This window comes from Microdochium trichocladiopsis (genome assembly GCF_020744255.1).
Source record: "Microdochium trichocladiopsis strain MPI-CAGE-CH-0230 chromosome Unknown B0I36scaffold_2, whole genome shotgun sequence".
Lineage (NCBI taxonomy): Eukaryota > Fungi > Ascomycota > Sordariomycetes > Xylariales > Microdochiaceae > Microdochium > Microdochium trichocladiopsis.
In genome coordinates this window covers 1042364-1065763 of record NW_025763545.1, presented here as the reverse complement: position 1 = coordinate 1065763, position 23400 = coordinate 1042364, and the positions used below count along the sequence as shown (strand labels likewise).

Here is a 23400-nt window from a genome sequence, read left to right as displayed (position 1 = left end):
CGCATCGTTGTTTCACTGCACGACACCGCGGGGGGTGGATGGCCCTGGTGGGCCGTGGAGGCTTTGGGGTCTAGACCTTCATGCCTCGCTGGCCGTCCACCTGCCAGCTCAACTCTCGCTGAAGGTTGTCGTACCAGCGCTTCTCCAGGACTGCTCCCGACACAGAGTTGCCGGCCTATCTTGTCCAGGGGGGTTTCCATATCGCGACGAGACCTACTACCGTGGCGAACTACCTTCGACATGCACAAGAGGCCCCTTCTCCATCCACGATCGTAAAAAAGCACGTTAGGTGTCCTCTGTGACCCCCAGTTGCAAAGTCCGGTTTGCTTTGACTGAAGCGCGATGTCTTTCAGAGCACCAGTGACCTGTTGTTTGGCCTAGCCAAAGGCAAGTTTGAAGCATTTGCTTTGCATGTGTAGTCTATCCAGTATAAGCCGTGGACCGCAGACGTCGTAAAATTGAATACAATGCAATACGTCGATGAATAGTAACCAAAGTATCATATCCCAGACGCCAACATCAAAAAAGTGTATGTATGATCCCCCCATCGAGACCCTCCCCGCGCGCTTTTGGTATCTTGAGTTTGCTGACCGCCCGCTTGCAAATCGAAACCGTATACTCCGAGGCCGTTACAGTGCTGGCTTCACGTTGTGATCCAGACAAATCTCCTCCCGTGATTCGTCATGGAGGAGCCCTTAAAGATATTACAACATGTTCTGGGATAAAGTCTGCCGCCTTTGCATGACATATCCTGTCAAGAAGACTCCGACTTGAGATCGTGTATCGAGTTACTATCGCCATCGGACTTTGAGTCCTCCCGTGGAGAGCCATCCAGCCCGTCAGGCGATGTCTTGCCGTTGCCGCAACCCTTGACCAATCGGTGTCGCTGGCGAGATGTCAGTATACGGACGTGTTCCAAAGAAGGCGAGGTGCGAAGGTCGCGAGGAATGGCTGGCTTACCTTTAGCGCATCTTTGCGAGAAAAGCTCTTTTCACAGTGAAGGCAAGGGAAAGGCTTGACCGCAAGATGGATCCGCTTATGTCTCTTTAAATCGTGATTCCGGTTGAAGGATTGCGGGCATGTGTCACACTTGAAGGGGCGGTCTTGCTGAGGTGGAGGTTGGCCATGGCCATACATGCCATGATGCGGTCCAATATGTTGTCCATATCCATGAGGCATAGATGGCATGCCGCCGACAAGAGCCATTTGGCCGCCGGGATTTGTCATATTGCTCATGACTGGACCCAAGGGCGACTGAAGTTGGCCATAAGGGGCATATGGCCGAGGCATATAAGATGATTGAGCTGACATGGGCGATGGCTGACCCGTGCTCATGGCGGGAATTCCGCGTGAGATCGAGCTCGTCGTCGCAGGCGAATGCTGCTGAGGCGACGCGTGAGTGCTGTGAAATGGTGGGAAGGAGGATTGCTGTGGGGTCGTTGAGGCATGACCCGAATAGTAGCCTTGCTGGCCAGAGCGTGAGAGGCTGTCCAAGGGCGCTGTTGTGGTTGGCGTAGGTGGCTGAGCGGTTTGCGATTGGGAGCTGAGGATGTGGCTTGTCTGATGCTGCGGCTGGGACTGGTGGTGCATCATGCCCGAGTGGCCCGAACCGGATCCATGGATAGGACCAGGAACAGGTGAGGGAACATCTCCGAATGGCGGTGGTGGCTGCAGAGCCTCACTGGTGGAAGGAGACTGCGTGTTCCGCGCGTGAAAAGGACCGCCTGCCGGCGAGAAGACCTGGTGGCGAGAGAAGGGGGGTTGGATCAGACCGCCGGGTCCTGGCTGGTTCATCGAAGTGTATGTATATGACTGGCTTCCTGGAAGTGACCAGTGCCCATGAGGGTTATATGGAGCGATTCCAGTCTGTGAACTCTGAGAGCTACTGCTGTTGACTCCGGACGAGAGCGGGCTCAAGCCGTCGCTTCCGGGAACGCCTCCTACAAGCATCAAGTCAGTATTTGTCAAGATTCCATGGGAGCTGACAGGCGCTCTCATCGCCAAGAATAGAAGGCATACTTGGAATCTGCACATCCACCGCAGGGTTAGGCAGTGGCAGGGTGAAGTGAGGTAGCGTCCCGGCCGCTGGCCGCCGGGACGCGAAGCTTTGCGTGGCAGCCTCCATTGCTCGCCAAACCGTGACAGGGCAGTCAACCCTGACAACAAGCTGCGATGATGCTGATCACTTGGGAAGCCCAAGTCGAGGTGTTTGGAAAAATGCCGTCGCGCGCCGCCAAGTTCTGTTTCGTCGGCAACCGCAGGGCTGCTCAATAACCAGGCTGACCCGTGCTTCTCGAGTCTCTCGTGTTCGAATTGTTCGCGCGCTGGAGTGTGCCGACAACTGAGCGTATACCAGAACGAAAGGAAAAAAGAGCCTCAACAGATTTCAGAATCTAACGTTGACGACGGGTGCGAAAGGATGAATATCTCTCGGTCGCCGCTTAATGATGTATTGTCCCTTCAGTTGACGACAGAGTGGTCGTGAAGTGAGCTCCTGCTGACAAGCTGGCCTGGTATTTCCCCTCCACGCAGAATGATCGGATTGAGTGAGCTGGTCCAAGAGTGGGTTGGCAGATCAAGATGCGAAGGTCCAGAGGCACTGTACGGACGAGTGCTTCTGACCAAGATTGGGGTTCAAAGACCTGGAAGCTCAATACAACCCCAAGGGAGTGGATTATCTCAGGTCTTTAAGGCAAGTGCTTGGTGGGGACGTCGATCACCATGGCTGCCGGGAGGCGCTCGAGCAGAATTATAAGAAATCCAGAGTAGGTAGCCTACCATGGGGCTAGAATGGCTGATCCGGGGGGAAGGGGAGGGGCCCACCACCAAACACCCTGCCCATTTCAACCAGGACGCCCAGCCCAGCGCGCCTCTCCGTGGGCTTCGTCCCTTCCGGCCCCTCGTGCTCACGCTGGCTGGCGCGTTCTGGGCAGCGACAAGTACCTTTGGGGGGCCTGCTGGGACGAGGTGTGAGATGGGAACCTGGCCTTCCTGGGTCAGGGCCGTCACTAGCGCAGTCCGAGGGCGTCCGCCCCCAGGCTAGCTTGGATGGGCTGAGAGTAGCTCCCGGGAGCAGCTCCTCAGGTGGGTGCATCGCCCAGAGGCTAGGAGGGGTGCCAGAGGGAAAAAGCAGGGAGGCACTTGACAACACCCCCTTGTTCGAGACTCTTCTCGCCAGCTGGTGTGGGTCTGCCACCAATAACATGCTCGACCCGAGACGTGGTCCTCAACATCACAGCTCTCAGCTCGGAACCCTCGAGCGGTGGGCTCTGGTCAGCTTGCAGTGGGCACACCATCTCGTCGCTGTACACCCCTTGTCGACTTCGACCTGCTTCTGACAGAGGGGGCCTGGACTCTCGGGGTCGATGGCTGGCTGCTCCGCTCCGCTCCCACTCACCCGGAGATGTCGAGATTGGCGCCTGTCCTATCTCGTCTGTATTTGTCTAGGTCCTCGATGGTCAAACCTCCAGTCCTCTTCAGAGGCGCAAGTCTCGTTCGATGGCCGGAACATGAAGCGAGTCGAACGGCCCCCTGCTGAGCCACTGCTCCAGCACGGCGAGCAAATCCGCAGGTATAGAACATTGCCCTATACTGCGACCTGCTGGGATGGTCTTGGGAGACGGACTAGAGCATCAGCTCAATCATTTGTGCAGTTTGTGCAGGTGCAGGTGCAGGTGCAGGTGCACGAAAGGATAACTTCGAGGATTCTGTTGGCTGCCACAATGCAAGCATGCTCCGTGGCCCGGAAGGAATCGAGTCTGCTGGTTCGTCCTGCAGGCTGCTTGAAGACACCCTCGGTTGAATCAGTGGCGACCAGCTGGATCGCCAGGTAAGACACTGCTGGTCAAAACTTGAGAGACAGCACATCCTGCCTGTGGGCAAGCAAGGTCGGGCTCGTCAGAACATGCTGCTTCTGACAAGGGGAGAGGCTGGACGACGGCGTAAGTGTCTTCGATTGTAGGCGCTAGCGGCTCTGTCGTGGTGGTGCCGAGAAATGACGCCTCCCCTCCCAGACTCTACCAGGCGTGATTGTGGTGCAAGCTTTTCGGCATATCCAGCAGGTTGGACCAGCTCCACGGCCAAGGGATAATTCTTTGCTGAAGCAGGTCACGACAGGCGCTTCGGCCCAAGTCGACGAATGGAAAGCCGTGTGCCCAAAATCGGTGTCTGGGCAGCTGCCGTCAAGACGGTGAGGTAGCTGGGGCCTGGGCGGCGGGCCAGGGTACAGACGCACGCACGCTCACGGAGGTGGGTGCAACTAGGTTGCTTATCCTGGAGGATACGAATCTGGCCCTGGTACCAGATCAATCGACGCTTCGACCATTGAGGTAAGTGCTTCGTAGGCCAGATCCGTCTTGCGGACATAGACCCTGATACGACCATGGATGAGTCGCTCTGAAGCACAGGGTCAGGCGCGGGATGATGATGACGACGACGACGACGGTGATGATGATGAAGGAAGCTGGTGTTTTGTAAAACGCGGAGGAACTCCTTCAAGGAATCTCAATCGCCTGGATGTGATTCCAAGGGACCAGCGGTGCCCTTGCCTGAGAGCCCCGACTGGCGTGTCGCTGGAGCCGGGGTGTGTGTGGCAAGCGTTGACAGCCTGGGTCCTGGGGTCGTTGGGGTACCAATGTGCCTCAAGCATGCTGGGACGTGATCCAAAGCCTGGTATTCCTAATTTGGTGAACGTTGCTGCTTTGGCTCGAATTTCCACGAGGGAGGCTGACCCTAACTGATCATGCTTGGCCGCCGTGTGTGTGTCCCACATCTCTGGAGTGTGTGTCCAGTCTTATCCGAGTGCACATGAGCCTCCAGGCTTCCCAAAAGCCTGGCTGACTCGACACGTGAGTGTCACTGCATGCCAAAGCAGGCCATGCAATCTGTCGGGCTGTGGTGGATCTCCTGACGCTGGATCAGCATGGCATTTGACTGAGACAGCATGATCGCCCGCCGCCGCAGGTAAGACCTCCGAATTCCTTGGGCCGTCCTGGCTGAGACGGCACAAGATAGGTGAGCCGCACCCTGTCCTCGTGTCAGGACTGCCTGGCTGTGCGTTTCTTGGTGCAGGCAATCATGGCCTGGTGCCGTGTAGGTAGCCTCCCGAGAGCGTGCGTGTCGACACCAGCGGTCCAATCCTGCAGGCGGGCAATCGTGGCAAGTGGGCGGCCCAACACGGAAATGCCAGGTGGTTGTCCAGCGGCAGGCGCGTCCTGCAATGCTCGAGGAGCAAAAAGCCTCGTCGATCCTAGCGAGGTCCCCGCTGCGCCAACACGGGGACTTCTGTGCGCGCGCCCGTCGCAAAATGCCATGCCTCTTCCCCATCACGACGTTCTCGCGGAGTCAAGTCTGCAGCCATCCCGAAAGCCATTGCGCAGCTCTCACGAGGCGCCCATCCAGAAGCCAAGGCCCGCCCCGCACCCACGCGAGCAGCTCCCACAGTGGCGCCTGCCAACATGCCACTTCCCTGCTGCCGCCAGCCACTTCCCCGGATCCTGCTGCAAGTGCGTGCCTCGCCGTGCTGGCACCCGACCTCTGGTGCTGGTGCTGGTGCTGCTTCAATCCAGGTCTTACGATACCCGTCAGTATGTACGGGCTCGGGCCACGCCAGCAGCCAGTTCCTGCCATCGCTGTCTTATCAGCCAGGGTGTGACCAGGACGACAACATCGAGGCACGCCTGCGACAGCACCGCCAGGCTAGTTGTCGCTGGCGTGGCGCAATTAAGCACTTGCTTGCATTCCCCCACCAGACTAGTCGCTGCTGCACCAACCAGGAAGGCGTTGTTTCTAGAAGAAGGCTCGCTCAAAGTCGGCAACGCCGTGGCTTGACCGCACCCGGCGTGGTGGTTACTCTCTAGCTCGACCAAGATTATCATGATTTCCGGGTGTGTCCCGAACCTGCACAACACGGTAGCTCGAGATCAGACCCGAGCTCGTGAGGCTATTCCGGCGCTTGGTCTGAAGACCGTTGTTGTCGCTGTCTGCGACATGATCGTTCCACAGTTCCTGGAGGGCATGGCCCCCACCTTCATCCGATATTTGTGGACGCAGTGGAAAACCCCAACCCTGATCACAATGGTGAGGGACTGCCTGCTTGCAGCCCCACTGTCCAGTCGGCTCTATCCTCTCGTCGGTCTCGTTCGTCGCTGGTCACTCGTCCGAATGAGCAAGTCACAGGCTTGTGACCAGGAAGGTTCGCCGCCCACAGGGCAAGGTTGCCTGCTAGACAGTGTCCGTCCTCTGGCAGGGATCGGGCATCTCCTAATTTGGACCCGAATTCAAGCTCAATCAAGGTCGCCAGCAGCGCTCGAAGGCTCGTCGTGTATTGTCACTGGGGCCCAGACCTTCATTTCTTTAGGCTTCGCTGCTAAACCCAGGCCGCTATGACGTTGTTAGACAAGCCCGCACACATGACGTTGCAGCGCATTCAAGATCGCCTCAGCAGCCAAGCTGTCTGCTGGCGTCTGTGCCAAAAATGGGCAAGTGTCTGGTTACAGTTCTCTGCACGATGCCTGGTCCGAACTCTTTGAAGCACTGTCCTCTTTTTGGAATCTCTGTGCCCTGGTTGCAACGGGAGGACAGTGCCCCATTACCGGGACCAAGCACGGCGCCTAACCAGTGGCATTGCACGGCAGGAGGATCCATCATGAGCGCTTATACATTTCTTCTGGCTGGGAGACAGACCACAGAGTCGAGCAGCGATGGAAACTGGACGCATGGCCCTTTCGCCAGCAACCTACTGTATCTGAGGGCATTTACGAACCTGCAGTTTGCCAGGTGCCCATGCTGGAAAGCTCTAGGCGAGGGCCTAGACCCCCAAGGCCTGACAGGTTTTCTTCAAACCCGAGATTGAGGCCCCACTTCCTCGTCGCCCAGTCTGGTTGAGCACTGATTGTCAATCACTGCACTGCCCAGCCAGGCGACGGCCGCCCAGGCACAAACCACGACTCGTGCCCTATTTTCGTTTTACCTGGAACCTTGTCATCGTCATGGAACGGGGCTGGGCGCCTCTCGTCCTTGTCAAGCATTCGGACGCGACCGGAGCGGGCTGGAACTGCACGCGGGCGCGGCCGGGAAAGCCGTGTCGCGACGAGCTTGGCGACAGTGCCAACTCTGGCGCGTGTTCACAACAATCACCACGACCCCGCATCAAGCGCTGACATTGGTGGGCTAGCAAGTCAGTGCTGCATGTGTCGGCAAAGTTCCTCTTTGCACCCAAACCTCAGAGACCACAGCGGTAGTTGCCGCGCGGTGTCCCACCGTTCCGGGCCAGATATGCCCATCTGTACATGTAGCGCAAACTCTGAGAAACAGCTACTGCAATTACCGCCGCCGTGGGAGACGAAAACAAGACGGTGGCTGCCGTTGGCCATGTGCTTGTGCCTGCTGCCCCGAGCCAACCCTGTGTGATCCGAAGGGCAGCAGCGAGCCAGCCGCAGATGGCTTGGGAGAGGGCGGGCACCCTTGGCTGAGCTTATTTGATGTGTGGCGGCCGTGGCGGGCAGGAGACTGGGGAGTTATGCAAGGCATGGATTGCTGGTCAGCGCAGGGCGATATTGCATGCACTAAGGGCGTGTGACTGGGTCTGGCAGGACCAGGGGTGTCCAGCTCGAAGCTCATGGTGGCCATCTGCGACTCTCAAAGACAAGGTTTGTGGCCCAGCACCGCATTTGTGGTGCCATTTGGTGCAGAACGTGGGCCCGCCGCCGCACAACCTGGCTCGCTGGCGACATGTCGTTGCGGTGTTGGGCTTCATCGGATGGACACGACGAGAGACCCGGCAGGCAGGCGGACAGGGCGACGATGTGACGGCACGCAGTACTCCTGGGGGAACCCCAGCCGCTGAAGCGAGGGCGTCCTTTTGACCAAGCGAGATTCCCAGCGACCCAAACCGGAAGACGGCGCGGAGATGCGAGCAGCAGGCGCTTCGTCACGTTGGACATTCGAGTCGAGTAGCCAGGGTCTTGGGGACAGAGCAGAGAGCCCCGGAAGCCGGCAGGCCCAACCCTGCTCACGAAAATCAGTCAATGTGATGTTGCAGAGCTGCCAAGGACACCTGGCAGGTGCTTGCTGCATCAATCTCTGACTGAGCAGCAGCAGCAGCAGTAGGAAGAGGAGCAGTGCCAGCTGATATTATCGGGGGAGGCTGGCCTGGCTGACTGACTGGCTGGCTGGTTCCAAGATCATCTGCTGGTCTCTTCTTGTCCACCACCCGCACGTCCAGCTGAACTCGGAGACGATCTTTGCCTGAAGAATCGAATCGAGCTGCTGCTGGCAAACCCCCGTGCGGTTGTCGAGAGGAATGCCACGCGGGTGGCTTGCTGGTGCCAGCGGCGACGTGTGCAGCAAGGGTCCTTCAGATCGACGCTAGCCGCCCAGCGATCTTGCCTGTCCAGCACGTTCTCGTCACTCTCCTGCCCAGCGGCTCTGTTCCATGAAGGCAAAGATCATCGCCTTGACGCACTCCCATCCTGGCACGACGTTCCCACCGCTCCCACGCTGAGCATGTGCCCCTTGCAGCGAGCAGTTGATCTCTCCCCAATAGAAAACAGCAAAAAGACACAGACACAAATAAGAAAAAAGTGGACAGCCAAAAGCTTGAAATCTCGGATCTGCGAACGCCCGCCACTGGCGCCGCCACGACCAACGTCGTCGTGCCTTGCATATATCGTCTCGTCCCAGCCTTCCACAATATTGGCTCGGCGCCTCAATGTTTGATTGTCTACGTGTTGATCATCGAATATTCCCTGGTGCGGCTATGTCTATTTTGTTGCACCTCTCATTTGTGTCCTTGTGGGGGAAATCGGAACGAGAAAAAAGTCAGCAAAGACTTACAGCTTTGCTGCCACTTGTCGGTTATTCTTTACGGGCAGCCGTTATGAACCGCGGATCCAGACATTCTCATGCCGTCAATAAGCCTTTGCTTACCGCCAAGGAATTATTACATGGCGGTGTCTGCGAGAATACGCGAATGCTCCATCAACGTGGACTGCGGGTCTCGGGGCCACAATAACAACTACTCAATCAGTAAAGATCGGCAGAGGCACACAGGTGACCGATCTGTCCAAGATGGACTCAGGTCTAGACTCTTGTCCCCTTCCTCTCCGGAAGCGAGAAGATCTAAAATCTCATAGTCCTGCACAAAATCATGCAGCACGCAAATACTGGGCATTCACAACTCATCTGATCCTCGCCGAGATACAAATGGCGTGGTGAAATGAGGTAAATCCGAGGCATTGTGTGTTTAGAGGTCGTTGGAAGTTGTCCTCGCTAGGCGGGTATCAATTTACGTCAGGACCCCATAAATGTTCCTCTAGGATGACGCCAGCCACACGCGCGCAGGGAGCCGAGGACTCAATGCAGATTCGTCCTGAATTACGACGAGATAATGGCGAAGCTGGGTTCGAGAATTGTCGACTCAGCAAGGACGGGGCCAGACGAAAGTGTGCTTATTCTGAAGGGTGGAGAGCTATGGAACTTGTCGTGCAAACATTTGCGAGGAGCTTACTGTGCCAAGTCGAGTCTCTTGGCACCAATCAATGGCACGTTCATATGGATATGCTGATAGCCATCAACGACCACGAAGCGCAGCAAGCAAGTAAGCCCACTAGCTGTTTTAACTATCACTTAACACAAATACGATCTTGCCAAAAATAAATGACGTCCGCAAATGCGAGTCAAGCACCGCCGCAAACGCGTCTTGACACAACTGGACCTGCATACCCGAGTCGTGTCAAAGACCCAGATGCGCATAAACAGCGCCCAGGGACACTGGGCTTCAACCCGTTCAGCACCATTTCTGATGATAGAGAGAGAGAGAGAGACACACACACACACTCACGGCTGCCGCTGGAGAGGGCTGGGATCGAGTTCCATAACTATCATGATAAGGGTCTATCCTGGAAAGTAGCATGTCTATAGACCGTCTTGCACTGCGTGGCACGACACCGGTCCAGGAACGTGCCGCTCTGGTCCTTTGCAGATATCGTGCAGGTCGTGGCGTGTTGAATATCAGTCCGACCTTGCCCCATGCCGGCCGACGTCCTTGGGTTACGGGATCGTTGGAAGAGAGTGCGCAGACAGCTGCAGAGTACGAGCATGGGTGCGAGAGTACGGACGTTGGCAAAGTCACGGCATTCGTGGCTGAGAGACAGCAGACACTGACTTGATACTGATTCTCTCTTTCTTCTTTCTTGGACAGAACCCGGAAAGCGGTGCTGGACCGAGATTTATATTCGTACAATTTTGTGTCATATGTATATAAGCTATCTGCTCCAGGCACGCACATACATACCACCAGGACGTCAGGACGACCTGCTGCCCTCTCCACGCAAGCAGTCTACTTGGATCCCGCCAGACGCCAAGCGCGCAGAGGCAGGCTCTGCAGATGCAGCACTCTCTTCCGGATGTAGAAGAAGAACGTCAGGACCCCGAATGCCACGCAGAGGATGTTTACAATGTAGTAGCCATCGTGCAGGACCTCGCACGAGCCGCCGCCGTTGGTGCAGCGCTCGCGGTCGGCCTGCACCGCGCACGAGAACGGCTGCGTCACCAAGGGGCCCTTCAGCAGCGACTCGTCGAGCTTGCTCGTGGCCGGGTGGCAGACGGCCGAGGTGAAGTGGTCCACCATCTTGAGGACAAAGATCCTGGGGAAGGTGCCGCCGAGGTTGGACACACTGGTGTTTATGTTGTTAGCCTTGGTCATTTCGAGGCAGGGCAGGGCAGCGCTAGACAAAGAACAATAAAAAAACTTACGTGGCGAGCAGCGTCATGTATGTACCACCAATGACGGGATCGGCCACCCTCGCGTGGAAGGCGGAGACGGCCACAAACATGACGGTGTTTGTAAACGTGGAGAAGATGTGCGATGCAATGACGACGAGCATGTACGGAACCGACACGCCTCCAGCGGGGAAGATGACCACGGTGAACTGAGCGATTAAAGCAGCCGCGAGGCGTCCCACAAAGCCCCAGCACCACAGCCGCATGGGAGTGTACTCCTGCGACCACTTCCCGGCATAGTAACCAAGGCCAATCTCGAAAGGGAAGTCGATGAGAACCGTCAAGGCCATGTTCTCCTTGCCGAAGCCCTTTTCGAGAAGCTTGAGGTTGGTGACACCATCGTTTGCCTGGAAGCCGATCTTGGCGATCAGGTGCACGATGATGATGGTCTGGATGTTCTTAAGCTTCAGGACTTGCCACATGATCTTGTAGACGTCCCAGATGCCTTCCTCGTTCTGTGCCTTCTCCTCGCGCTTGAAGAGCGCCAGACCTATTGTGATGAGGAGGTAGGACCACCCCCAGAACGTCAGATACCCTCCAAGGGTGATGAGGCCCTCCTCTTGAGGCACGGTTCGGAACCATCTGTTGGCAAAGTCCTTGGTGTTGAATGCCAGGAAGACCGTGTACGACAAGAATTGGCCGGCTGTGAGACCGACAGTCTGCGCAGTCGATGCATACGAGACGTTTCCGGGAGTCAGCAGCGTCAGCGCCCAGCCATCGACTGCGATATCCTGAGTTGCACACGTGAAGACGAGGAAAAACCACCAATAGGTGAAGTTCCACACGCTGGGCCCGCCGGGCTTGCCAGTCGTGTTCATGAGCTCCTCAATCATGGAGCCCAGGTAGAGCATGCTGACACCTGAGATGAGCTGGATGGGAAGGATCCAGCTCTTTCTCCTTCCGATCTTGGGGCTCCATACCGCGTCGACGATGGGACTCCAGAACAACTTGAGCGAGTACGGGTACGAGGCCAGACTGAAAATGCCAATCTGGCCAAAGGAGAGGTGCTCCTTCAACAGAAACGGAACAGAGCCAGTGGCAAGCCCCATGGGAATGCCTTGGAGAAAATATAGAAGGACCAGCAGGCTAAAGTTGCGCTGGTCTGATTGTGGCAGCTCAAAGAAGCCATGATTGTTGGCCACGGGGGTCTTCACGACATGGTCGTCGAGGGAGAACGATTCGCGAGAGATGAGATTCGCCGTGATCTGATCCGACTCGGGCTTGAGGCCGGGCTTGCGCCGCAGCTCGACGTTATTCATCTTGCCGTTCGAGTGCCCGTTTGTGTCTCCGTTGGCGCGGCCGGTCGTTGTGACGGACAACTTTTCGCCGTTGGGAGTTTTTGCCCTCCGCGTTTGGACACCCATTCGCAAAGACACCACACAAGTATGGTGGTGGACTTGAAAAAACTGGTTGTAGGTGGGAGATGATGAGACGTGCGAACAAAGGTGGGTGTCTTAGAGGCGAAATTTCGGCCAAGTCAGATCTTGTCTGGTGGACTGCGGCGTTGAATATGGTGATTGATAGAAATAGAGGAGCTTCGATGCAATGAAAGCTATCGTTGCAGGCCCGTGGAGAGGATATAGTTCTTGTTTCGATATCGGGCGTTGATCGTTGGCACCGCTGCGTTCAGGGGTGTAGTTCGGTGGATTTGGTGAGATTGTTGTCCAGAGGATGATTCAGGAATGGTTCGGCAGCTTTAAAGGATGTGGAGGAAGTAAGAACTGGGCACTTGTTTCCTTCGTCGTGCAGCTGATGCAGTTATGCGTTGAGAGAATGTGGTGCTGCTTGTGTGCAGGCAGGCCGGGTCATGTAGGGGTCTTGATGACAAAGGGAGAACGTGGCCTTTCGGGCTAAAAAAAAGGTGGTGATGGTGGCGAACGAGAGGTTGCAAAGGAGCAAACGTTGCAGCACGGCTGCTGCAACAAGAGAAGTCGATTCCGCGTGGTTAACGAATGAGCGCGTGAACGACGCCAAGGCAGCCTGAGGCGGGGATCGTCAAGCTCGGGGGTTGTCCGCCAGCTTGGACTCGTCAAAGTGCAGACGCGGCCAGAAATACGGCGATGGGGTTTTGGGACCGTCACTTGCGCGGGCCTGTTGCACGCCCCCGACCCGACGAGGCACCCAGGCGGGACCCTCCGGGGTGGAAATTGGGTCGGCTTATCGATAGGCGACTTGGTGGCGGGCATCCGGCAGGATTAGTCAGGCACGAGTCGATGGCAGCCAATCATCGCCGACCCTGCTCGTTCTCCGGGCCTGCTCTCCACCTCGCATCCTTGCAATACGCCAAGATACCACCCCGCATAAGGTGAACAAGCTTATTGCTGCACGGCCACTCTTTCCGCCGGCGCGTCGCGACGCGTCACAAAACCACCCGAGAAAGACTACCTGTGCAAGGAGCATCGTATAGTGGCATACGGGGGCAATTTCCGTTCTGACGAGGACCCCCAGACAACGGAGCAAATGCACATTAGCAACATCCGCGATAGTTATGTCGGAAAATAGCGAGTTGGCCTCGTCGCCAGCGCCCACGGTGGCTGATCTGCTCAATGACGAAATCGCAAAGCTGCGGGCTCAAGGTGAACATTCATTTCCTAGACCAGAAGCGCTACCTTCTTGACCATGACTAACTCTGAGCCCAGTCGAGTCCCTCAAGCGTGATGTAGCGCTGCATAGCAGCACTCTACTCGCGACACCAGCCTTTGTCCAGTCTCTCGAGCAACAAATCTCTCAGCCCAAAGCGAAACAGCGCCGCACGCGAGCAGCATCGCAGAAGACGCAGGCGGAGAGATTGCTCGTTCGAGCCAAGGAACAGCAGGCACATGCTCAACAGTCGCTGTATCGTATGTGCGCTTCCGTCACGACCTTCCGTGTTACCGATCCCGACCCAAACGCAGTCGACAATGGCAACGTGCTCGGTATTCGTTTCGAGGTCATGTCCCACGCCCGCTTCTTGAAACCGTACTTTGTTATGCTCAATCGCCCGTATACCCGAAGCAAGGCCCTACGGGTCCACCGCCACACAGTACCGCCTAGCATTCCCTTGGGAGGTTTGGCAGCGCGATACCTGCCCGCTCCGAAGGGTGACCGGCAGAGGGATGACCGGCGTCAGAATGAGGCCCGGCAGGATCTTCCTCGTTTTGTACGCACGCTCAGAAGAGAGCTCGTGCGCTTTCACAATCGAACGTCTGTCATTAGCGATCTTCGCGACGCCACGACCAATCGCGAACCAGACACCTCGATAATGGCAGATGGCGATGACTCGGCCATAGTGAACATTCAGGCCGCGGATGCCGAGGCCAAGCAGGTCAGCATCGAATGGGCTGATGGCCGCGCTGGACGGCTGGTCATGAACGACAATGGCGAGATCGTAAAAATGGTCGTCCAAGCCGAGCAGGGTCGCGACCGCGAGACGGTAAGAGGGTTCTTAGGCGGTGCAACTCGAGTGGAAGAGGTCGTGGACCGCATGAAGGGCGCCGCAACAGGACCTTCGGTGTAGCAACGCCTTGACTTGCATCGACCTCCAGTCTCAGTATCGTGGCCTAGTGTCCAAGATATCTTGTCTCGAGCCCGGACCGCAGACCGGACATGGTGCAGCCGTGAATGTTGGAGTTTCTGAAGCGCCAAGATCTCCGCCTCGAGAGAAACGTCAAAATTCGATGGATGTCAAAGACGCTCTTACCAATCCATCGCCTGTCGTGACTGCTGCTCCAACTTTATCGGCTTGGCCTCGGCTGTGTCTTCCTGAGCATTCGTGTCATTTCTCTTCAACGACGGGAGTTCAAGGTCCAGGCTCCAGCGGCCAACTGCGTCATCCACGACGGCGGTCCACTTCGCGATGATCGGATGAGCATTGGCAACGTCCTCGGGTGTTGGTTCAGGACTTTCGCCGTCTTTCTCAGCTGTTGAGCTTGACACAGGAACGTCGTACTTCCATTGGCCATCGGCTTGCCAATAGGTTTCTGAGAACAAGAACTCTGTGCTGCCCAGCTCCAGCTTGGCCGATTCGTGCATTTTGATCGCCGAATTCGCGGAATCCGACCTTTGCTGTTCTAGCATTGACGGTGAGGAACCTAAGGCCGCTACGATCCCCTCCAGCAGACCGAGCAACTGTCCCGCTTTGAGCCCGACATTCGCCCCGACACTATACCCCTCGTCAAATCCAGCCTGAATACTGCCGGCTTTCCCAACCATGATCCCTTCCCGGTACCCTTCCTTGTTGTGCTGCGCCCTCAGCCGGCGCAGATCTGCTGTGAGGCCGTCACGCTCGTCGGGAGATGTGGTAGTGGTGGCCGCGTCGCCTGCCGTGGCTCCCGGTGAACCGGGGTCTGAGCCGAAGATGTTGTCCATGGGGTCATAGTATGAGGACTGTGTTCCGAAGCGCGCGGCGTCGGGCCCGTCAAGGACAATTGGATCGGCGCCGCCGCCGCCGCCACCACCGCCGGAAGCATCTGCCGACGTTGTGACCTGCATGTAGAACTCGTCGTCCTGCGGGGGACGCGGGGATAGGTGCATTGCGTCAGGCGGACTGTAGAAGATGCAGGCCGTGCACGATGGGGCGTCCGATGATGCTATCAGAGGGTCGTTTGCAATGGAATGGTTATATCAACTCTGTTGCTGTGTCCAAAAGGTCACTCTCACAACAGTGTGATGTCAGATGTCAAGAGTGGGCCATTGGAAATTCGAGTTTGGCCTGGATGAGGGGCACAAGACAGTGCTCAGCGGTCGGGAGCCCCGCAAATTGCACAGTCTTCGTACTGTGCAATCCTACCCCGAGTGATCATGCTGTCTGCTCAGTCACGACTGGTTGTGCTGTGAGGCCTGATGGCTATTCGCAAATATAGTCGTTCCCTGATGATTTCCTCCGGGGGGTTTCATGATATTCATGGTCAAGTTGATATATTCAAACATCCTCCCAAAGCTCATGACAAGGAGAATCCGTAGACAGTTCTGTTGGTTGACAAACACTCAGTACAGCCACAGCGACATCAATTTATCCATGGCGACGGCTGGGCTGTGGCCGACCAAGGAAGGTGACGAAATTAATTACCATGTCGTCGATGTCGTCGGCTCGATCTACGGACAATTGAAACCCCATCAATCAGAGCCAAGGCTTTTGTGGAGTCTTCGGGGAGGATAATGCTTGTCTATTGAATATCCAACAAACACCTAAGCAGTCACGCACGCTATGCTTGCCCCAGACCTAGGTGTAGGCCCGTTCGCCTCTCAGCCAAAGTACCAACCAGATGAACCACGGTTTCATTCGGACCCTACGAGGTCACAAGAGCCCTGTATTGCAAAGCAGCTGAGCCACAAGCCAAGCGGATTTCACCATTGCCAATGCTGCAGGCTGTGGCCGTCCTCATCAATGGGCTACTTTACCCCAGGCCGAGGTGACAGCCGGCAACGCGGAGAAGCTAACGACTCTGAAGTGCCGATCCGTCCCTGTCTTCCCCATGGGCCGGCCTGTGGACGGAGCTCGATTCCACCACTAGAAACTCGAAACGGACACGGCAGTCTGCTGAAGTCGGGGTAATGCGCAGGGGTCGTTGGCATGCATGGGGATGATGCGATGCCACGACTTATACTCCCGAGAACATCGAGCTTGGATCCCTCTGCCGCGGTCACAGACAGCCGACAGAGCAACGACCTGCCTTGTACTACATCGACAGGGACAGCATTTTGTAGATTAGCCGGAATGAGCTTGCCGAGCATATAAATTCTCCATTCCCGGCTCCGTTGTAACCCATCGTGCCATGAGTGCAGGTGTTGGTCCTGGTCGAGACAACCTTCAAAAAGACATTCTTACCTATCCATCACCTTCACGATGTTGCCGACGCTGACGCTGTCCCTCGTCGGAGCGCTCCTTCCTGTCGTCGCGAGCGCAACGTCTCTCCTCCCGTTCTCGCTCCCAGCCCAGTCCTACGCGCTGTGCCAAAAGAAGACCAAGAACCCCCTCGCGGGCTGCCCTCCCCACACAATCTACGTGAGCCAGACCAGCCACCCAGACGCGAAGTTCAGCACAATCCAGTCCGCCATAGCGTCCCTGCCCAACAACACAACCCCCCACGTCATCCTCATCGCGCCCGGGACATATACGGAGCAGTTGAACGTGACCCGGCCCGGGCCCCTCACTCTGCTCGGTGTGTCGGACCGACCATGGCAGTCCAGGACGCTGGCCCCGGCGTCGTCTTCGACCTTTGACTACGACGCCCCGCTCCCGTCCAACGAGGTCCAGATCTACTGGAACTCGGCCAACGTCAACAACAACCTGCTCCTCGACAACGTCTTCACGGGTGTCCTGACCATCGGCCCCACGCTCAACGCGACGTTTACGGGCGCGGGGCCCAACGGGTGGCCCGTGGACCCCAGCACGCCGTTTGGCAGCAGCGACTTCCGCGCGTACAACATTGACTTCCGGAACGAGTTTGCCCCGCGGTCGGTCGGGCCCGCGCACGCACTAGGCGTGAGTAGGGCGAACGCCGGGTTCTACTCGTGTGGGTTCTACAGTTATCAAGACACGGTGAGTCTGCTTCTCTTTCTGATGGTTACATGGGGCTGTTCCTGGAGCCGCGTGTTTGTATATGCTGTCTAGTTCTGGGATCTGCGGTGTATCGAGGGGATGACCTCTTCCGTCAATCGCATCTACGCGAACCCCAGTCAGCAGAGGTGCTGATGATGTTCGCCACGGCCCTATCAGATCTACATCGGCAAGCTGGGCAACGCGTACTTCTACGACACCATTGTCGCGGGGCAGACCGACTTCCTCTACGGCTTTGGCACGCTGTACATTGCCAAGTCGCACCTGTCCATGCGCAACTGCGGCGGCGGCATCACCGCGTGGAAGGGCACCAACACGACCACCGCGGCTCCCAACAAGTACGGCGTGTACATTTCGCAGACGCAGTTTCGGGCGGCCAACAGCTCGGTCGCGAGCATCATCAAGGACCGCTGCTCCCTGGGCCGGCCCTGGAACGACATACACCGCAGCGTCATCATGGAGTCGTACTTTGACGATAGCATCCTGCCCGCGGGGTACACCGGCTGGGAGGGCAAGCCGCCGAACAACAACGGTGTTGGGGCGGGCACGATTATGGCGGTGCACAAGGTCTTCGGGCCGGGGTATGACGATGCAGCGGAGAGGGCCAGCAACATCACCAAGGTGTTCGACTGGACGCAGGCGAGGCCGTACCTTAAGCCCGTCGATGTGTTTGTGACGGACAAAGGGTTGCCGGACGTCAAGTGGCTAGATCCTATTGCGTGGCTGCCGTAGTGCTGGCAGAGCTTGGAATTAAATTCGCCCCCCACCGTAGACAATGGCAGAGCTGCTGCACGTGATTTCTCCTCCCCCTGGAGCTCCTTCAGTGGCCCTGCAGTCTCAGCGTCGAGATGAACGACGTGTTATGACGATGGAGTAGGCTTCGGCTCGGCCTCGACGGCCGGCGGGGCCCTCTGGCCGCGTTGGAAGACAAACATGGCCTCATCCTTGCCCGGGAAGCTCGGCAGTGGAATCTGTACCACCTTTGTCCATTCGCTGCCGTGCTCGCGAGCCATGTACTCGTCCATGCTCTGGCTACGGAAGCCCGTGTACCCGTTGCGATTCTGGGTGCCGACGACGACGAGCGTGTCCCCGGTGTACGCCCTGAGCAGGCTGCGCGTGAACCCGCCCTCCTCGCCGCCCGCCACGCCGCCGCCCACGATGGGGTACACGAGGAGGAGCACGGCGTCGGGGGCCCCGCCGCGCTTCTGCCGCAAGAACTTTTCGCCGTCGGCAATCTCCGTGTCGTCCACCCACATGACGCGCCAGCTGCTCTGGGCGTTGTCCACGGGGTGGCAGCCCCCGGGGAGGCCGTGCTGGCGCAGCATAAAGGTCCAGTACCCGCTGCCGCTGCCCATGTCGATGACCTCGCGGCCGGCCGCGAGGACGCGGATGATCTCGAGGCTCTCAAAGGTCGGGCAGACGCAGCCAAAGTGGTGCATCAGCAAGGGCAGGACCGGGTGGCTCGTCGGGGGAGCCGTCTCGGAGAGGTCGTTTGGGCCGCACCACTCGAGGTTGCGGCAGGCCCAGCCGAGGAAGGTGAGGTACGGGTTCGCGGGGGTTGTTGCGGCGGCTGCGGCGGTCTGCTTGCGCTTGGGGATGGTGAGCTGCGGGAGGAGGGCCGGGTGCAGGAAGCGTTTTGCCTGGAGGTTCTGGGCGACACGGGCGCGGAGCGAGCCCTTCTTTGCGTTGCTGGCCAGGGCCTTGAGGGCGTTGGCCGTGGCCGTGGCCGGGTCGAAGATGGCGAGGTAGGCGTCGACGTCGGCGCGCGGGGGCGGCGGCGCCGGCCGGGCCGGGTCGGCCGGGTCGCGGTACCAGGCGTGCAGGTGGTTTGCGGCGCCGAGCGAGACGGCGTGCTGGACCTGGGCGAGCGTGACGGACAGGTGCGCGTGGTAGACGTAGCTGTCGCGCGCGGGCAGCGAGAACGAGGCGGCCGTCGCGGCGCGCACGTCGTCGGCGCCCTCGAGCAGGCTGGCCGCCCGGTCGTGCAGGGCCCGGTCGGAGATGTAGGCGGCCGGCGTCCACGAGGGCGCGCCCTCGCAGAAGCCCTTGCTGCTGCGGCTCGAGACCATCCTGGCGACGGTGGTGGGCGTGAGACGTGACGCAGTCGAGGGGGGTCCGGTGGTGGTGGTGGTGGGGGATATGGTGGGTTCCAAAGGTTGACAGAGGGTTGCAAGTTAAGACACAAAAGTCGACGTCACCAGAAGGGGGAAAGCTACAGTACGTACTGGGTTGGCGGGGTCAAGAGCGATGCACCGTAATACCCCATGCGTGGGGATCGGACCCGTCTCCTCCCAGTCAATCCACCAGCTTCATCGTCGCTGATCATGCTACCCGTCATGCTTCTCTGCTCATTCCTCAAGAGATCAAAGCTGTTAACAGAAATGAAAACAAAACCGGGCTTCCCCTCGTACAACCGCATTGCGCAGGTCAGTCAGCCATGGCCACGCATCGACACAGCGCAAAGCGGTCCCACTTTCCATTTTGGGCCGTATTCCTGGATCTCGACCAATCACAGTTCAAAGTACGAGTCTCTTCCGCTCTCTCTCTATGTCTCTCTTGCGAAAATTGTGAGGCATATATTCCCATCATCTGAATATTTATCGTAAAGAGTGTCTCAAGAAAACCCATTACACAAAGTATTCGTTTCCCAACCCAGGGGTCGTCAAATTAGGTAATTGAACTAACACGTCAGAAACACATTTCAGCAACCCACGCCAAAGCCCCAGCAAGGCAATCATCTTGTCCCACCGCACGGCGCAGACCTTGAGAGATAGGAAAGAATTGGAAGAAATCGTCAAGTGTCGTAAAAATTTTCATTATCATGATGTGCGCGCTTTCAGCTTGGGTGGTGCCTGATTCTCCAGAAAGCATCCGCCTAAAATGGAAGTATCGGCAGAGTCGGCAGACTGATACGAGTACTGGTAGACAAGGTAGGGATACGAATGCTGGAAATAGACGTCGGTAGGCCCGAGATTGACGGAAGCGAGACCGGTGGTACCGAACGGCTGGAGCTCGAGGCACCGGGGCCGGAAGGCAGCGAGATTGAGGGCAGCGTAGGGCCCAGCGAAAGACTCAACGAGAGGTTGGGCAGCGATGGTGAGGGAAGGGAAACGGGTGGCAGCGAGAGGCTCGGCGAAGGTAGAGAAACCGGAGGTAGAGAAACTGAAGGCAGAGAGACCGGCGGCAGCGAGAGACTCGGCGAGGGTAGAGAAACTGGGGGGAGCGAGAGGCTCAGCGAAGGTAGAGAAACCGAAGGCAGAGAAACCGGCGGGAGCGAGAGGCTAAGCGAGGGTACAGAGGCCGGTGGAACCGAAATGCTGGGCAGCGATAGGCTTGGCGATGGTAAGGATACCGGTGGGATCGAGAGACTCAGTGAGGGCAGAGAGACTGGCGGCAATGATAGGCTCGGCGAGGGGAGAGAAAATGTTGGGATCGAGAGGCTCAGCGAAGGTAGAGAAACCGAAGGCAGAGAAACCGGCGGGAGCGAGAGGCTAAGCGACGGTACAGAGGCTGCTGGAACCGAAATGCTGGGCAGCGACAGCGATGGAAGTGAGATAGGCGGCAGTGAAATACTGGGCAAGGAGATTGAAGGCAGCGAGATTGGCGGCAGCGATAGGCTGGGAAGAGAAGGCGACGGAAGCGACACCGGCGGCAGCGAGATGCTGGGCAGGGAAATCGAAGGCAGTGAGACTGGCGGTAGGGAAGGAGTGGAGAACGGCGGCAGCAGCGGGCCCGAGGTGCTCGGCCCTGCTGTAGGCAGAGACAGTGACACTCCAGGAATCGAAGAAGGCAGCGAAGGACTCGGGATGGCGGAAGTGCTTAGAGGCGGAGGCGGCTGCAGGACGCCTCCAAGGTTGAGAAACTGAAGCAGGATCTTGGCGAAGCCATTTATGATGAGGCCGGGCAAAGCGAGGGCAGTGTTGACGAGGTTCTGAAGGAGGGAGGAGATGCTGGCCTGGGCCTCTCTGATGTCAGCCTGGCAGGTAGGGGTGAGAACCGTGATCGAGTTGACGAGAGAGTTGATGCTGGTGCTCGTGTCTCCAAGAACCTTGCCGAAATTGGGCAGGTAGACGTCCTTAGCGATGGCGCTGGTGCCGGTGGCAACGTTGCTGTTGATCTTGGTGACGAGCGCATTCTCGGCGTTGAGGACCTGTTTGTGGCGAGTATTTTGTCAGCATGCATGATGATTCACACAAGGACAATATGATATATCCAAGTCAGACTCACGTTGGCAACAAGAGTACAGATCGGGCCTTGCGCGGTGGTAGGAACTTGAGGGTTGGCCACCCTATTCAAGAGCACTTGAGCACTGTACACCGCGGTTTGAACATCGTAGAGATCAGAGGCCAATTGCTGATCATGTTACCTGTCAGCATGCCAATCCTAATCAATGTACATATTGCGATGTGACACTTACGGCGACTGTCAAGGGGGCAGGATACTCAAATCCGAAGCCGAAGAAGTTTTTGCGGATGGGGTTGGCAGCGTCCTGCAGGGTGCCCGCAATGTTCCGGAGTGTCACCTGAAGGCTTTGGACGTCCAGATTGTTGCCGTTGACACCGATACCACCGCCAAGGAAGCCGCCGAACAAGGAGCCCAAGCCGAACGTAGCACCTCCGCCGATAGCAGCGGCGTCGACGCCTGCCAGACACGAGGCAATGACAGGCAGAACCTGCACCTTCATTGTTGTGATGTTTGGAATGAAAAGGGACACTTGGACCAATCCGATGTCGTGTGCCTTCAACGTGCGAGGGCAACAGAGCTCAGCGGGGGATGAAACAGCTGAAGGTGTTGCTGATGATCCTGAGATGCCAGTGTCCTGTCGAGGACAAGGCCGAGATGCTATATACTCGACCAGGAGTTGTTGCAACGGCGTGCCATCCCGACAGAGATGATGGGTCTCGACGGCGACTCCGGGATGCCCCAAACCCAATTTCATGATGATCCTGGGAATCTGGAGGGGCCGATGAGATCGATGGGCAGACAGCATTCAACAAGCCGAAAGCCTATCCTCTGGGCCAAAGCTTGGCATGCGGGACCCTGGTTCGGTCCAGGCGTTGCCATCTATTCATGTCGATTACATATCTCTCCGGGCCGGGTGATCTGTAGTTTGTTTATCCATCTAGTGGCTGCGGGAGATTGCCCTGATACGCATTCATTGTGCCCCCCAGTTGTAATGTCGAGATTCCCTGCAGGACAACATTCAAGTGATAAACACCCGGTTATTTATCTGGTGCAAGACGAGTGCGCATTCTTGCACTTCTTGGCATCATAAGCAAATGGAGGGTGATTGCGACAAAGATGGCCCTGACAGAGAGCTATGCAACAAAACCATCTCGGAACATATTATTCAGCGGCAACCAGCCTAGCAAGATAAGGTTGACCCTGACAGGCCCCGGAGGCTACCTTAGCTACAGCGTAACTGTCATGCGGAAAAAGTCCCCGTCCCGTCACCCCGTTCCCACATGGGAAAAGACAGCAGCCCCGTGCAAGCCCCTTGCGTGGTTGGACAGCCTAGCCGCGCATGGCGTTCACCTTGGCCACATTCGTCGAGCTCCCTTGTGCCTAAAGAGGGGGAGGAGGGGAGGGGATATCCATCGCCCGCTTGTGGCGTCCGGGAAATGTCACAAAAAGTCTAAACTGACAACAAAGAGTTCAGGCTAGCGCTGTCTCTTGCCCGGAGGAAAGGCGCCTCCATTTTCCCCACAGCGAGCAAAAAACCTTGGCTGCTTGGCACCCGAGCTCTGAGACATTTTTGACTTGTCGACAGGCCCGGCTAGCGGGCGTCTCCGCGGATGGCGCCTTTGAAGCGAACCTGCAGGACGAGGGCTTCGACGTCAAGCCACGTGCGGGTGATATCACCACTCTCTCACCACCAAATCTGATCTGATATCGCCGGGGGTAGGCGATCGTGGGCATCTTTGTCGTGGCCAGCCTGGTCTTGGCCAGACGGCTGCTGTTGGGGTTTAGGCCATGATTGCCACCGGGTTTATGTTACTACTTGCTCAAGGCAAAACGTCAGAGCTCATACGGTGGCCCTCTTGTTGCGGAAGGGTATGCAATTCCACCACCACAACTCA

The 23400-nt window shown here is 57.5% G+C and overlaps 7 protein-coding genes across 7 annotated transcripts; 2 read left to right on the top strand and 5 right to left on the bottom strand.

The window, feature by feature from the left end:
- Positions 1 to 754: 754 nt before the first annotated feature.
- Positions 755 to 2125, bottom strand: B0I36DRAFT_359086 (uncharacterized protein; the record flags this gene model as incomplete). The annotated part of the gene is made up of 3 exons (XM_046158078.1): positions 755 to 886; positions 961 to 1940; positions 2020 to 2125. The coding sequence occupies 3 exons, from the start codon at positions 2123 to 2125 to the stop codon at positions 755 to 757; spliced, it is 1218 nt and encodes a 405-aa protein (XP_046016499.1).
- An 8214-nt stretch (positions 2126 to 10339) lies between these two features.
- On the bottom strand, positions 10340 to 12146 carry B0I36DRAFT_359085 (acetyl-CoA transporter 1; the record flags this gene model as incomplete). The annotated part of the gene is made up of 2 exons (XM_046158077.1): positions 10340 to 10676; positions 10756 to 12146. 2 exons carry the CDS (start codon positions 12144 to 12146, stop codon positions 10340 to 10342), a joined length of 1728 nt encoding a protein of 575 aa, XP_046016498.1.
- A 997-nt stretch (positions 12147 to 13143) lies between these two features.
- Positions 13144 to 14368, top strand: B0I36DRAFT_65167 (Cenp-O kinetochore centromere component-domain-containing protein). Its single transcript, XM_046163159.1, has 2 exons — positions 13144 to 13358; positions 13422 to 14368. Exons 1-2 carry the CDS (start codon positions 13271 to 13273, stop codon positions 14276 to 14278), a joined length of 945 nt encoding a protein of 314 aa, XP_046016497.1. The 5' UTR covers positions 13144 to 13270; the 3' UTR covers positions 14279 to 14368.
- Positions 14368 to 15630, bottom strand: B0I36DRAFT_65155 (uncharacterized protein). The gene has a single exon (XM_046163158.1). The coding sequence runs from the start codon at positions 15292 to 15294 to the stop codon at positions 14458 to 14460; it is 837 nt and encodes a 278-aa protein (XP_046016496.1). The 5' UTR covers positions 15295 to 15630; the 3' UTR covers positions 14368 to 14457.
- Positions 15631 to 16606: 976 nt separating this feature from the next.
- B0I36DRAFT_236326 (carbohydrate esterase family 8 protein) lies at positions 16607 to 18052 on the top strand (the record flags this gene model as incomplete). Its single annotated transcript, XM_046149459.1, has 2 exons — positions 16607 to 17302; positions 17480 to 18052. 2 exons carry the CDS (start codon positions 16607 to 16609, stop codon positions 18050 to 18052), a joined length of 1269 nt encoding a protein of 422 aa, XP_046016495.1.
- A 128-nt stretch (positions 18053 to 18180) lies between these two features.
- On the bottom strand, positions 18181 to 19389 carry B0I36DRAFT_359081 (uncharacterized protein; the record flags this gene model as incomplete). Its single annotated transcript, XM_046158076.1, has 1 exon — positions 18181 to 19389. The coding sequence occupies one exon, from the start codon at positions 19387 to 19389 to the stop codon at positions 18181 to 18183; it is 1209 nt and encodes a 402-aa protein (XP_046016494.1).
- Positions 19390 to 20139: 750 nt separating this feature from the next.
- B0I36DRAFT_345501 (uncharacterized protein) lies at positions 20140 to 22259 on the bottom strand (the record flags this gene model as incomplete). The annotated part of the gene is made up of 5 exons (XM_046156363.1): positions 20140 to 20601; positions 20821 to 21285; positions 21369 to 21470; positions 21548 to 21673; positions 21738 to 22259. The coding sequence occupies 5 exons, from the start codon at positions 22257 to 22259 to the stop codon at positions 20140 to 20142; spliced, it is 1677 nt and encodes a 558-aa protein (XP_046016493.1).
- Between the last annotated feature and the right edge of the window lie 1141 nt (positions 22260 to 23400).